Genomic DNA, 14,426 nt, shown 5'->3' with positions numbered 1-14,426 from the left:
ACCTAAGAATATAGGGGTACATTTATGAAGTACAAGTACTCCGGTCTTAAATAAAGTCCCTCCCGCCTTTTTCTGGGCGGATCTATTGAGAGGCACACGCCTCTCGGTAAACTATCGCAAACAAGATCGTTTATCTTTACCCTGAAATCGTTCACCATATTTCACAGAATAATAGCTAGTTACGATTGTTACTACGATCGTTTACTCCGTCTGATCCCGGCAAATGAAGGAACGATGTGGAATTACACCGAACGATTAGTGAAAAATGCGGAGTTACAGCAAATAATTGGCAATAATTTTGGTGTCAGCACCAAATGAACGACTAACGATTTCTCATTGGTCGTTTGATCGTTGCCTGCATTTACACAAAACGATTATCGTTTGAATTAGAAGGAATATATAACGGTAATTTGCACGATAATCGTCATCTAGTTTAATAGCCTCCCCCGTGCCTCTTCCGCCCCCAATCAGCCCTCCGAGACCCCCGCTGAGCTCCAGGATCTCTGGTACTAGACAAGTCACAACCGGCTGATGGATTGGCCGCTCAGCCTGTCAGTGACTGGGCAGGGATGCCGCTACAGTCACTGATTGGATGAGCAGGCAGACCATCAGCCAGGACAGGCATTTCCCCCAAGTTGTGATGTCATCACAATTCGGCCGTGGAAACGCTTTCCGATGGGGGTCCCGAGTCCGGTCCTGCCGCTCACTGTGGGCACAGGGAGAGGTAAGTTACGATTCCTTATTACATTTCACCCTGCCAGTGAGACAGTTGATAAATGACACAATAAAGACTTCAAAAACTGAACTGGTGAGTGCCGAGAACTGTACGATTTTACTGGGATTCATTCTCATCTACGAGCACCACCCATCAACAGATTGCTAAACCTAATTGTGAACTGGATCCTTCTGAACAAGTCAAACAAAATGGCTGCTTCTGAGTTGGAGCCAGCCGGAGGTGCTCTCTAACTCCGCTCCCAATCGCTACAATTGTTCAAAATATTTTATACCTAAAAGAGTACTATACAATACCCCAACCAGTTCCTAAAAATACAAAACTATTCTGGAGCTCAGTATAAGTATAAAGCAACGGGTCTTCGTTTCTGAAAACCAAAGGGGTGAGGGGGTCCGGAATATTTTCAGTTTTTTTTTCCCCCTTTCATTCAAAGTTAGCTGTATTTTATTACTGTAGAAAATTGACACATTTGAGCTCTTTTGTTGAAACTCCCTCATGCCATTTTAGAAAGATTCCTACGTAGCTTTTATAATTTGCCTTCAAAGCTTCTCCTGGGAGAAGGGGAGATTGGCAGTCGTATTCAACGAAAATCGGTAAACTGTAATAAAAAGCTTCAAATAATTTTCAACTTTTAACAGATGTCAAGCTTTCTAAGTAAATTATGCCACTCGCGGGCTTGTTCAGGCTTTGTGCGCTCGGTTGATTAAAGTGAACATGCAAATAAACAGCGAGCGTCGACGCAAATCCAATCCTGTCTTAATATCAACATTTTACAAATGGCTTGGGAAGGTTACTCTCCGCCTTTGAACATCAAGCGTGGATGTAGTGTATTAAATGGATGGTGATGAGATCACAGGCAGGGTATGTTACAGCCGCACATCTCTGCCGCTCCCCCCGGCTCTGTGATGAGCGCATGACAGGGGAACACTGCAGTGATAAAGTATAATATACTGAGACTATGGCACAATGGCTGCAGACTTCTGATGGCATAAAGCCACCGGCTACCACAAGCCCATCCTATAGAACTCCACTGTTTCTCTTTAGTGATTGTAATTCTACATACTCAAAACTAACCTATACTTAATAAAAGAAAGAATTATACAGTGGTACCTTGGTTTAAGAGTAACTAAGAGCGTTTTGCAAGAAGAGCTCACAGTTTTTCAAAAATGTGACTTGGTTTAGGAGAATTGTTTTGGTGTAAGAGCTCCCTGTACTGGGTAGGAGGGGGAGTGGGGGAGGGGCATGGTCTGCATAGGGTGGTCTACAGCCCTGTACTCTGACCCAGGAAGTCTCCCTCACCTTCCAAATCATAGCAGATCCACTTCAGGCTGGGGCTTACATTAGGGGACAGGTCTGTGGAGGTCATCTCTCCATTGCTGTAACCCCTCTCTCCCCGGACAGAGAGTGCTGCTATACTGTGCCCACATCTGCCCTGCTCATTCTTTCGTACTCCCTGCAGTCTCTGTCAGCCCTTGAGTTTCCAATTCTCTCCATTCCTGCTATAATGTTCCTGCACTCACACTCTGCTATACATATTGCTATTATAATGTGCCTGCACTTACATTCAGCTATTCACACTGCTGCTATAATGTGCCTGCACTTACACTCAGCCATTCACACTGCTGTATGTAAGTTCTGTCACTGTCCTCCTGCACAGCCCTGTGATTCTCACTTCCTGATTGGTCAATGCAGAACACAAACCCTTCCCCATTGCAGTCATGTGACCACACAGACCTCTGATAGCAGCCCTGCTTCTCTATTCTAGCCTGTTGTACTACCCTACTGCATTATGGTGATCTGAAGTTTCATCCTGTATCTACAAACTGCTGCTGCTACGGCTGCAAACAGCGCATCGCTACGGTTGAATAGCTGTGCGCAGCGCCAACCGCCGATTTCAGCCGAACCATACATTACCTGTCCAGGCTGCAGGTCTTCTCCCGGCCCCGCGCGGCAGCATCGGCTTCGGAGCGGGGCTGTCTGAACTTACAGACCGCTCAGCCAATCACTGACCGGAAACGCTGCGGCCAGTGATTGGCTGAGCGGTCTGTCAGTTCAGACAGCCCCGCTCCGAAGCCGATGCTGCCGCACAGGATCGGGAGAAGAAGACCTGCAGCCCGGACAGGTAATGTATGAAACAAGGGCTGCAAGGACATCGGTAACAATGTCCTTGCAGCCCTTGTTTCACGATTATCGGGGCTGTGGAATAGGCCCAGTAAACGAGCGCCCATTTACATAGTTGCTCGGCCCGTGGAATAGGGCCCTAAGGGTCCATTTACACAGAAAGATTATCTGACAGATTATCTGCCAAAGATATGAAACCAAAGCCAGAAACAGACTATAAACAGAGAACAGGTCATAAAGAAAAGCCTGAGATTTCCCCTCTTTTCAAATTCATTCCAGGCTTTGGCTTCAAATCTTCGGCAGATAATGTGTTAGATAATCTTTCTGTGTAAATGGACCCTAAGAAATGTCCATTCAGCTCAGCCAATTATCCAACAGTGTTGATCCAGAGAAGGCAGTAGGGAGGAATCCAAATTTTCCTCATTTTAGGGAGAAAAACCCCTTCCAGACTCCCAAAAAATCCCTGAATCAACAGCCCTTTTCCAGGAACTAGTGACTATAATCTGTGATATTATTACACTCCAGCAATGCATCCAGGCCCATTTTGATCTCTTTTATTGAGTTCAAGATAATCTCTTCCTCCTTTCATAGTCTCACTGCCCTTACAGTAAATAATCCCTTTCTGTGCTGGCATAACCTCTTCCTCCTTCCATAGTCTCACTACTCTTACAGTAAAGATTCCCTTTCTGTGCTGGTTTAACCTCTCCTCCATTCCATAGTGTCGCTCTTACAGTAAAGAATCCATTTATGTGCTGATGTAACCTCTTCCTCCATCCACAGTCTCACTGCTTTTACAATAAAAAATCCCTTTCTGTGCTGGTGTAACCTCTTCTTTCTTCCATAGAATCACTGCTCATACATACTCTTACAGTAAAGATTCCCTTTCTGTGCTGGTGTAACCTCTTCCTCCTCCGGTAGTCTTATTACTCTTACAGTAAAGAATCCCTTTCTGTGCTGGTGTAACCTCTTCCTCCATCCACAGTCTCACTGCTTTTACAGTAAAGAATCCCTTTCTGTGCTGGTGTAACCTTTTCTTTCTTCCATAGAATCACTACTCATACATACACTTACAGTAAAGATTCCCTTTCTGTGCTGGTGTAACCTCTTCCTCCTTCTGTAGTCTTACTACTCTTACAGTAAAGAATCCCTTTTTGTGCTAGTTTAACCTCTTGCTCCATCCACAGTCTCACTGCTTTTACAGTAAAGAATCCCTTTCTGTGCTGGTGTAACCTTTTCTTTCTTCCATAGAATCACTACTCATACATACTCTTACAGTAAAGATTCCCTTTCTGTGCTGGTGTAACCTCTTCCTCCTTTCATAGTCTCACTGCTCCTACAGTAAGAGTAACTATATCCATGTTTTCCAGGGCTGCCTAACGTGGCATTTAACTTCTACAGGCGCCAGGAGTCAAAAGCCGAGCATTTGGTTTTGGAGAACGTTGCTGATCCCGATCAGTTCGGCGACTCCGCTCAACACTACTGACAAGTCCAGGTTTAAACTACCTATTGCATCTGCAAGGAGCTCTGCACATTTTCCTTTAGTCTTGATTGCCAGCTGGAGAACAGAGGTCTGGGGTTATCAGTGCAGTGAAGCTGGGATCTCTGTCTTCTGCGTGTTAACCCTTTTTTTTTGTGTTGCAGTGTGTAAGTTTACATTGGGTCACTTACACACCGCAGTAAATAAGGGGTTAAACAGAAGCACACACGCTCTTACCTTCTCCCCCAGGCCCCCCTCCTGCACGGGCCCCATAGCAACTGCCTCTATGGTAGCTACGCCACTGCTATATAGGAGCTATATCAATGTCTGACACAGGTCATGCTATAGAGATTATTACATGATGCTTATGTCTGACGGGCCGCCTAATTGTATGTTATAGGTTGTAAACCTTGTGCGTCGTCTCCATTAAGTGACAGAAAACTCAGAGCGCCTAAGGGGGAAACCAGTGTCATCGGTATTATCCAGCGAGACGCAGAGATGGCGGAGCGGGGAAGTCAGGGATAGCGCGTACTGACATGAGAGTAGAGGAAAGCACACGGAGGAGAGCAGACCGCTGACACTGGAGGACGCACAGGACAGGGACGTCATACTACACGCTCAACCTGTCAAGATGTTCAGCTCATTAAATCTGACCGCTCACCAATTATGTCCTATGGATTGGGTCGTAGCCGGCTTAGAGACGTCGCGGCTCCGTCTGTCTAGGAGAAGCTTACCTGTAAGTTATTCGTTTTGCAGACATGTGCAATCTGCTTTACATAATGACTTCCGAGACTTGGAAGTGATGACACGGAGCGGGAGAGCGGCCGAGCAGAGCCCCAGCTGATCGATGTATATTGAACCGAACAAAGTATATACTGTAGTATGACATAAGGCTGTATACAGCGTATCATATATCCATGTTCTGCCCATCAAATCAACGCGGCAGGGAATTTATAGTAAGAATAAGCAGTGATGGGACACACATAAAAATGAGCAGAAATCCCTGAATGAGGACAGAAGCTGCCAGATCACACACCATTGATAGGTATGTATGCGATGGGTGATAGGTATAACCGTGCTGTCAGTTTCCCTTTAAGCATTTGTTAAAGTGTATCTAAACCTAAAAGAGGACTCCAGCAAAATTATTTTCTTCTTTAAAATTAACTTATGTTAGGAAGTCATATAGAAGTAATTTACTTCTATTTAAATGTCTTCCAGTACTTATCAGCTGCTGTATGTCCTGCAGGAAGTGGTGTATTCTCTCCAGTCTGACACAGTGCTCTCTGCTGCCACCTCTGTCCATGTCAGGAACTGTCCAGAGCAGCAGAGGTTTTCTATGGGGATTTGCTCCTGCTCTGGACAGTTCCTGGTTCCTGACATGGACAGAGGTGGCAGCAGAGAGCACTGTGTTAGACTAGAGAGAATACACCACTTCCTGCAGGACATACAGCAGCTGATAAGTACTGGAAGACTAGAGTTTTTTTTTATACAAGTATGTTATAAATCTCTGATTTGGGGGGAAAAAAACTTTTGCCACTTCCTGCAGGACATACAGCTGCTGATAAGTACTGGAAGACTGAAGAATTTTAAATAAAAGTAAATTACAAATCTGTATAACTGAAACCAGCTGACAGGCCCAGTAGTGAGGTGACTCAGAATAATTTCATTCATTTGGTAAGTAACCCAGACATGGATAACTGGCAAACAGTGTACCGATTAGACTGTATAAAGAGGAAGCTTAAAGCGACTCTGTACCCACAATCTGACCCCCCCAAATCACTTTTAGCTTCGGATAGCTGCTTTTAATCCAAGATCTGTCCTGGGGTCCGTTCGGCAGGTGATGCAGTTTTTGTCCTAAAAAACAACTTTTAAACTTGCAGCCCTGTGCCAAACTGCTGTGGCCTAGAGTATCTGTGCCCTAACTTTGCATCACCCCTCCGTCCCTCCTCCCCACCCTCTTCATGAACATTTTCTCCTGTCTGAACATTGCACAGGTGCCTTAACAATCCAGCCCATGTTCAGTATTCACACAGCTAATGAATAGGAAACAATCTGCCTGGAGCATTCCTGATGATGAGGAGGGCGGGGAGGAGGGACAGAGAGGGTGTGCCAGCCTAATGCCTACACAATCTAAGCCACGCCCATTGGACACAGGGCTGCCAGTTTAAAAGTTATTTTTTATGACATTAACTGCATCACCTGCCGAACGGACCCCAGGACAGATCTTGGATTAAAAGCAGCTATCCGAAGGTACAAGTGGTTGGGGGGGGGGGGCAGATTGTGGGTACAGAGTCGCTTTAACAGGCTGGAAATATTTTCTGCAATTCAAAGTCGTAGATTATTGGATAGGAACCAAGGAAATACGAGTGTAAGCTCCAACCATATCCATGTAACTAGGTATCTATCACAGTAGATAGGGAACACATAGGTTTATAGTATTCTTACCTCATAGCAGACGTCTGTACTCAGACACTTGTACACACTGTGCTGCATATCCAGAATATCCTGCAGCAGCCCCTTCCAGTGACTCTCGCTGACTGGAGGTTGCCTACAAAAGCGCAAAACAGACACATGACCAACACGTAAGCGTAAAATTTGTAAAACCTTACACATTTCTATCACGGCCCAAACAAGCGATAGAAATTTTTCAGGTGGCAGCATTATTCGTAGAAACTAGAGATTCGCAACAATGTTGCAAAAAATTTGCTATACGTTAATGAAGCGAATTTCACTAACTAAAGCCCCTATTACATGGGTTACTATGAGGAACCAACTAACGCTGTCAGACCCTCGTTCCCCACTTGCTGCTGCTATTACCCGCGGCAGTAGCGAGCGGGTGAAAGCCGGGCGGGGGGTGCGGGGGTTGGAGGATGTGCGGGGGCGGAGAGGTGCGGCGGTGCTCACGTGAGCCCTCCCATTCAAAAAGATAGAAGGCTGGATTCTGCGCCGAGTGCACACGGATGGGTTCCGCATGGAATTTTGCTGTCTATTCCGTCGTGTTATTGGGCCCTTACTGTATATTTTACCATGTATACTGTGTATACTATTGTGTCTACTGGGTATACTGTGCAAAGAAGATTAGGTCCACGGTTACATCCAAAATACATCCAAAAGAGCAATGGGAGGACAGCATCGGTGTCAAAAAGTGCTATAACTTTAGTGTGCCAGTTTACATTGAAGTTGCAACGTTTCAGCTCTTAGTCCAGAGCCTTTTTCAACTTAGGCTTGAAAAAAGGCTCTGGACTAAGAGCTGAAATGTTGCACTGTAAACTGGCACACTAAAGTTATAGCACTTTTGGCAGAGATGCTGTCCTCCCATTGCCCTTTTGACCGTGTATATTACTGTGTATAATACAATAGTACTGTAATAAAGTAATACTGGCTATGACATCCTAAGATACACAAGACATCAGTGCAAGTAAAACATGGAGCACTCATTACAGAAGGTGATCCGGGATGACGTGATTCGGGCCACGTCTCGGAGTCGTGTCCTGCTGTTCCATGAACATGCTTCATACGACCCCAATGAGTTTGGGATCAGTGCACATAATCAGCGCTCCTGTACTGTGGATTGTCACACGGAGCTGAGCACAGCGCCAGTCTTCTGTGACCTGATACATAGTCTCCGGAAGCCGCTGAAGCAATGAGCCTCATGTATGACCATTCACGTTTTAATTGAGGTCATACTCACTGAAACAGGTCGCCCCGAATCATCTGCTGAAGCAATGCATGAAGACGCATGACACAACAGGGACAATAACACAGCGCGCGTCATTACAAAGCCATCAAAACCGGCCAACCTAACGTAACCACAGATCCGGACACAGATTGTACTTCCCAAATGCTTTCTACTTACTCACCTACTCTGTTTCAGTCATATTAAAGGAAATGTTCCACTTAAATGTTCTCTTACTAATTAGAGTCAGATACTAAAACTTGTTCTTTCAGTCTAATCTGTTTCTATTTTCTGATTTTATTTGATTTTTATTGTTATGGGGGCTTCCATCTTGTCTGGGCTGTTTTTAACAGCATTTAGTGACATGCTTTACAGCAAGACTCATGGACATAGACAACAATAGACAGACTCTGTGACCTGTAAAGAGGTCATTCCACAGGGAGATGCTATTGTCTTCTCTATCTACTGGTGTCACTTGACGCTGCAATGCTGTACAGATCACTTTACAGCAGCCTCCTCTTATCACCACAGACACAACAGGAACACTCAGCTTACTTTTAGCCCCTGTGGTGAGAATGAGAACTGAAAGATATCAGAATAATTTTATAGTATAGATAGAAAAGTTAGGAAAAATTAGAAAAAAAGTTACCACGAGCCTGGTTTTCGAGCTGGCTCCTTCCGAGCTACCGTTTTTCTCCGGGGCCTGACGTGGCTGCCCCTCACTGACCTTAAGGACCTCTCTGACCCGGCCCCCTTTGGGTTCTGGAGGGCGTTACAACTCCATTTCCTTCACTCTCTCCCGAACCCCTCCGGCTTTGCCCGCCCCCTCATGTCATTTGAAACCCTCTGTCTGGGCTCCGGCCCCCTTCGCCATTCTCTTTCCCTTCTATACACCATGTTGGGCTCCCCGCCAGAACCACCACTTCCTCCATTTCTTACCACTTGGGAGGGGGTTTATTAGACCAATATGCCATTATCTGCATGTTAAAAGCCTTTCCAAAGGCCCCCCCCCCTCCTCTCCTTTCTGTCATCCACTGCTCCAAATCAGGAAATCTCAACTGTTTTTTCATCAGTCGGATCTGTCTGGTCTATGCAGAGAGCCGAGAACAAAGGATTGCTCAGCTGGGGAGCTATTCAGAGCCCTATTCAGAGGTCAGTGGTGACTGCAGAGGAGAGAGCCCATGATGTGAATGTAAATTAACTCTTTGTTGTCCTGTTTTGCTGCCTTTACTTTCTCTCTCCATAGGAAAACCATGAAGACAGGGGGGAGAGCTTCAAACTGCTTTTTCATGATAACAATTCATTTTTTGGCTAATAAACCCAATTACAAAGTTTCTTAAAATCGCCTGGACTATTGATTTCTGCAATAAAAATTTTAATGACAGTGACACTTTAAGTCTTACCGGCGCCGCCCTGATCCCCCCCTAGCATTGCCAGGTGGATCCGCAAAATCGAAGACATTAAACACATGGAAGACCTTACTGCACAGTTACATGGACGTAATTCCAAGTTTTTCTGGACATGGTTTTACTGGGATCAATTTACCGAGACGGGAGTACAGGACTCTTTTGGCTCAGTGAGGCGCAGACATTCAGGCCTCATACCCCCCACCCCCCCTCCTTTTCCCCTTTTTCTTCTTTTCCCTCATTTTGTTTTTCTCCTCTTCTCTCCCCTCTCTTCTTCTTTCTCAGAGGTTCCTTCTTGGTCACTGACCAAGTGGTAGCCCATTCCCCACTTCTCTATACCCTCGCAATGTTATCTCACGCTGGGAGTTCTGAAGTGCACTTGTTAGTTTAAGCACAATTGTCTGCTGTTGTTGACTGTTCCTCCTATGATCCCACTTGAGTGTTTCATGGATGTATCCTTTCACCCTTGTGGGTGTGATTTGTAATATTGTTTTTATAAAATTTGAAAGCTTCAATAAGATTGAGAATTAAAAAAAAAAAAAGAAAAAAGTCAACAAAAATTCTTACAAAATATATTTAACATAAAACATTATTTATACAATAACTCATTTTCTGATGACACATTCCCTTTAAGCATGGCTGTCCAAGGTGGCATACCATCCCTTCTATTTCCATGTAAAGCTATAAACTCACTTCAACTTAGACAGACATACTTACCTAGGGGGGCTCTGAACTACCCTCACTTGCTTGTATACAATGACATCCTATTTTGACAACTCACCTTAATATATGTGTAATATATTGTACTGTATATCCAGCCTTACTGTTATACTCCAGCATGAAAGGCTAGTCAGGAAAAAATCTATGTTGTTTTAAACCAATAAGTGACCCCTGAAGAACTGCAGGTTCATGCGGCGAAACATGCTGGGAAATATTTGGTTAAGATAAGTTTTTGTGTCCACTGAGTATATTTTTGGAGACCTAGTAAAACATGGTATGAAGAGAGCCATGCTTGCTGCCAGTGAACATTGTTTATTTCCATAGGATGACAAAGTTCCCTGGTCATGTGACTGCAGCGGTGCTTGTCCCCCATTAAGAGCACTGTAAGAAATCATGCACCTTGTACTCATGACATGCTCAGGACAGCGCCAAAGTTTTTCCTTACCTGACATCAAGCAGAAATCTTGAAAACCGTGAATAATCGCTAAGTTATAATGTATCATAATTTTATACATATTCATTCCTCTTAAATTCTTTTACCTTCCTCCGTCCACCAATAGAGACTATTCCAATGTACCCCCTCCCCCCCCCCCAATGCCGCTTTATTTTTAGCTTATCCAGCTCTTACAATCAGCTTCATTATTTATTATCTCGCCTTTGTGATTAAAACCACACAATGCTCTTCGTCTTTCTCCAACCTTGGAAGATTTGCTTGCAGTTTAGGGGATATCATTCTTGTAGATTAGACTATTGACCGGCCGCTGTAATTACCTGCTCCTCTCCGGCCATTATATCACCGATATCGGCAACAATGGGATCCGGCGTCTTGACTCTGACCTGGGCTTTATCACCGGGATTGTACTGGGGTCAGCAGGTTATTTGGCCTTCAGATGTACAAAGCATTGCACAAATCCCGGGGAAGGTTTCCTTCAAAGTCAAGAGACCGTGTTTTTACCTCTAAGAGATGTTTCATTTAGAAGGTATTGATTGGTGGCGGCATACATAATACACGGTTTATATCGCCGTAAGCTGACACCGACACAAACGCTAAAGCAAAGATAGATTACTTAAGCGATTTAAAAATTTATCTATAAACAAATTAGCTTACAGAGGTTATTAATATTATTATTATTATCATTATCATTATTATTATTATCATTATTATTATTATTATTATTATCATTATTATTATTACTACTACTTACTACTCTGTTTCCCATGAAAATAAGATCTAGTAAAGGTTTTGATGAACGGCTAAATATAAGGCCTTCCCTGAAAGGAAAACCTAGCAAAGTTTTTGTTTGGAAGCATGCCCACCGAAAGCAACACTAGAGCATGCAGCTGGGATTCTTATTAAACTGCTGCCGTTGTCCCCTACCTTCACCGTCCGTTGCAGAGCAGCTGCATGCAAGACATGAAGATTGTCACCTGCTGCCAACCCTGATGTTCCCTTGCTGTTATCTCGTCGTCTGTCGCCATACCGTACGCTGTCCCTACTGTGCTGTACAAGTGTGCTGTGGTGAGTTCCCCCTGGTGTTTGGAAGGCTCCATACCGTACGCTGTCCCTGCTGTGCTGTACACGTGTGCTGTGGTGAGTGTGCTCCCCCTGGTGGCCAGAAGCTGCAGTACAGTCTCTGCTGTAGAAGTGATCCAGAAACTGCTGTAGGCGATGGTTACCAAGTCTCCAGACTGTATATATAGTGCCAACATTCTGAGGGTACATATACAGACAATAAGACATTACAAAACTACACACCAATTATCCAAGAAGAGGAAAGAACAGTGTTTAGAAGAGCTTACAATCTATGAACACAACATGGGGAACAAAATTTGAAGACACAAGTGTAGATCACTACTAGGATCCAGCTACCATTGTAGAATGGTTGGAGACCGTGCATGACACAGGGAATCAAATAGACTGATGATCTATTCTCAGGATCAGATTGGTGGGGAGTTCACACCTTCTTGTAAGAGCTACAAATGCGGCAGAATTAACATCCGAAGATAACACGTTACATTACTCAGACTGTTGGGTCTGTATGGCGCCCTAGTATAGAGCTAACAGAGCTGGAAGAAGACAGCGCCATACACTGTGTAGTGGACATGCTGCGCTACTGCAGCTCTGCTCCTATTGAAGTGAATAGGAGTGCCAGCCTCAGGCTCTGCTCTCTGTGGCATGAAATCACAAAGTATGAAGATAAAAAAATCCAAGGTAAATGCTTTCTCTTTCTCCTAAAAAGCAGATTTGGGGATATAGCGCGCTTCTGTTTTTATTAGACATCATTCAATGACTGGTACTACCTGCTAAATATTAGGAAGTTTTTAGTATCCCCCCCCCCACTTCAGATCAAACAATAAAGAAAACACTGTTTGGTAGATTTGATCCTTTCAGGCTTCAGTAGTTCTCCTGTTTTCCTCTACTTGTAGTTAATGGTTTATGAGCTGTGTAAATGCAACAGCTTCATTTCAGTTATCGGCTGCAGCCATAAGCCTATAAAGTGGTGCTCGTACCCGGAGAAGGCGCCAGCTGGAAAGATTAACATGCAACCGCACAAGAATAACACACAGAACTAGGAAGTATCAGACCTCAGCGGATAAAAGACTGCCGAAAACGAGGGGCGATTGGAATACTGAATCCACAATGTTCTACACTACATAATTTTATTATTATTATTATTATTAAATTTATTATTTTATATTATTATTAATAATAATAAATACAACTACTAATACTACTACTACTACTACTACTACTAGTAATAATAATAATAATAATAATAATAATAAATACTACTACTACTACTACTACATAATAATAATAATAATAAATACTACTACTAATAATAATAATAATAGTAGTATTTATTATTATTATTATTATTATTATTATTATGTAGTAGTAGTAGTAGTAGTAGTATTTATTATTAGTAGTAGTAGTAGTATTTATTATTATTATTTATTATTATTATTATTATTATGTAGTAGTAGTAGTAGTATTATTATTATTATTAGTAGTAGTAGTATTTTTTATTATTATTATTATTATTATTATTATTATGTAGTAGTAGAAGTATTTATTATTAGTAGTAGTAGTATTTATTATTATTATTATTATTATTATTAGTAGTAGTAGTAGTAGTAGTAGTAGTAGTAGTATTATTATTAGTAGTAGTAGTAGTATTTATTATTATTATTATTATTATTATTATGTAGTAGTAGTAGTATTTATTATTAGTAGTAGTATTTATTATTATTATTATTATTATTATTAGTAGTAGTAGTAGTAGTAGTAGTAGTAGTATTTATTATTATTAGTAGTAGTTGTAATTATTATTATTATTATTATTAATAATAATAATAAATACTACTACTACTACTACTACTACTACTACTACTACTACTACTACTACTACTACTACTACTACTACTACTACTACTACTAATAATAATAATAATAATAATAATAATAATGTATTGTTATCATTAGTAAAATTGCAAAAATTGTAGAAAAAATTATCATGCGGCACTCACCAGATCTTCATGCATATTCTTTTATTATAGCACGGAAACAAAAAATAACCTCAAGTGCTGTATAGGTTACATGGCAGGTTCAGGTGTATTTCACTAAAGCAACGGCCATTTTGCGGTCATACGCATCAAGAGGCTTAGTGGTGTTAATAAAATTGCTGTTTTTATTATTTTTGGAACAACAACAACAACTACAACAACTACTAGTTCTACAACTACTACTATTATTATTATTATTATTATTATTATTTTGTTATTATTATTATTCTACCAAAAATAATAAAAATAGCAATTTTATTAATACCACTGCATATGACCGCAAAAAGGCCGTCGCTTTAGTGGAATACACCTGAACCTGCCATGTAACCTATACAGCACTTGAGGTTATTTTTTATTTCCATGCTATAATAAAAGAATATGCATGAAGATCTGGTGAGTGCCGCATGATCATTTTTTTCTACAATTATTATTATTATATATCACTTCTGCATCATCATTTTGGGCAGACCAATTTTTCCATTATAGGAAAAAGCAGAGCTGCTGAACTGTTTGGGTTTGGCCATGTCCTCCATAACCGAACACTCGGCATTTGATTACTGGCATCTGGAGAAGTTGGACAACGCCTTAGGAAGTCCTGGAAAACATGGATGCAGCATAGGCGGTATCCATGTTTTCTAGAAGCCCTAGGGCGGCCTCTAACTCAGTTCAGTGAACTTTGCCAAACCCGAGTAGTTCAGCAACTCCACTCAACACTATACAGGGAAA

The 14,426-nt window shown here is 42.2% G+C and overlaps 1 protein-coding gene across 2 annotated transcripts in view; it reads right to left on the bottom strand.

The window, feature by feature from the left end:
- Positions 1 to 14,426, bottom strand: part of NBAS (NBAS subunit of NRZ tethering complex) — a 445,751-nt gene that overhangs the window by 281,760 nt on the left and 149,565 nt on the right. For both annotated transcript variants that reach the window (XM_069973153.1, XM_069973154.1), the window contains exon 29: positions 6,777 to 6,879. In XM_069973153.1, coding sequence (XP_069829254.1) covers positions 6,777 to 6,879 — 103 coding nt within the window. The remainder of the gene's footprint in view (positions 1 to 6,776; positions 6,880 to 14,426) is intronic.

This window comes from Dendropsophus ebraccatus, chromosome 6 (assembly GCF_027789765.1).
Source record: "Dendropsophus ebraccatus isolate aDenEbr1 chromosome 6, aDenEbr1.pat, whole genome shotgun sequence".
In the NCBI taxonomy this organism is placed as follows: domain Eukaryota; kingdom Metazoa; phylum Chordata; class Amphibia; order Anura; family Hylidae; genus Dendropsophus; species Dendropsophus ebraccatus.
Note: the sequence above shows the minus strand (reverse complement) of the source record. Positions and strands in the feature narration are given on the sequence as shown.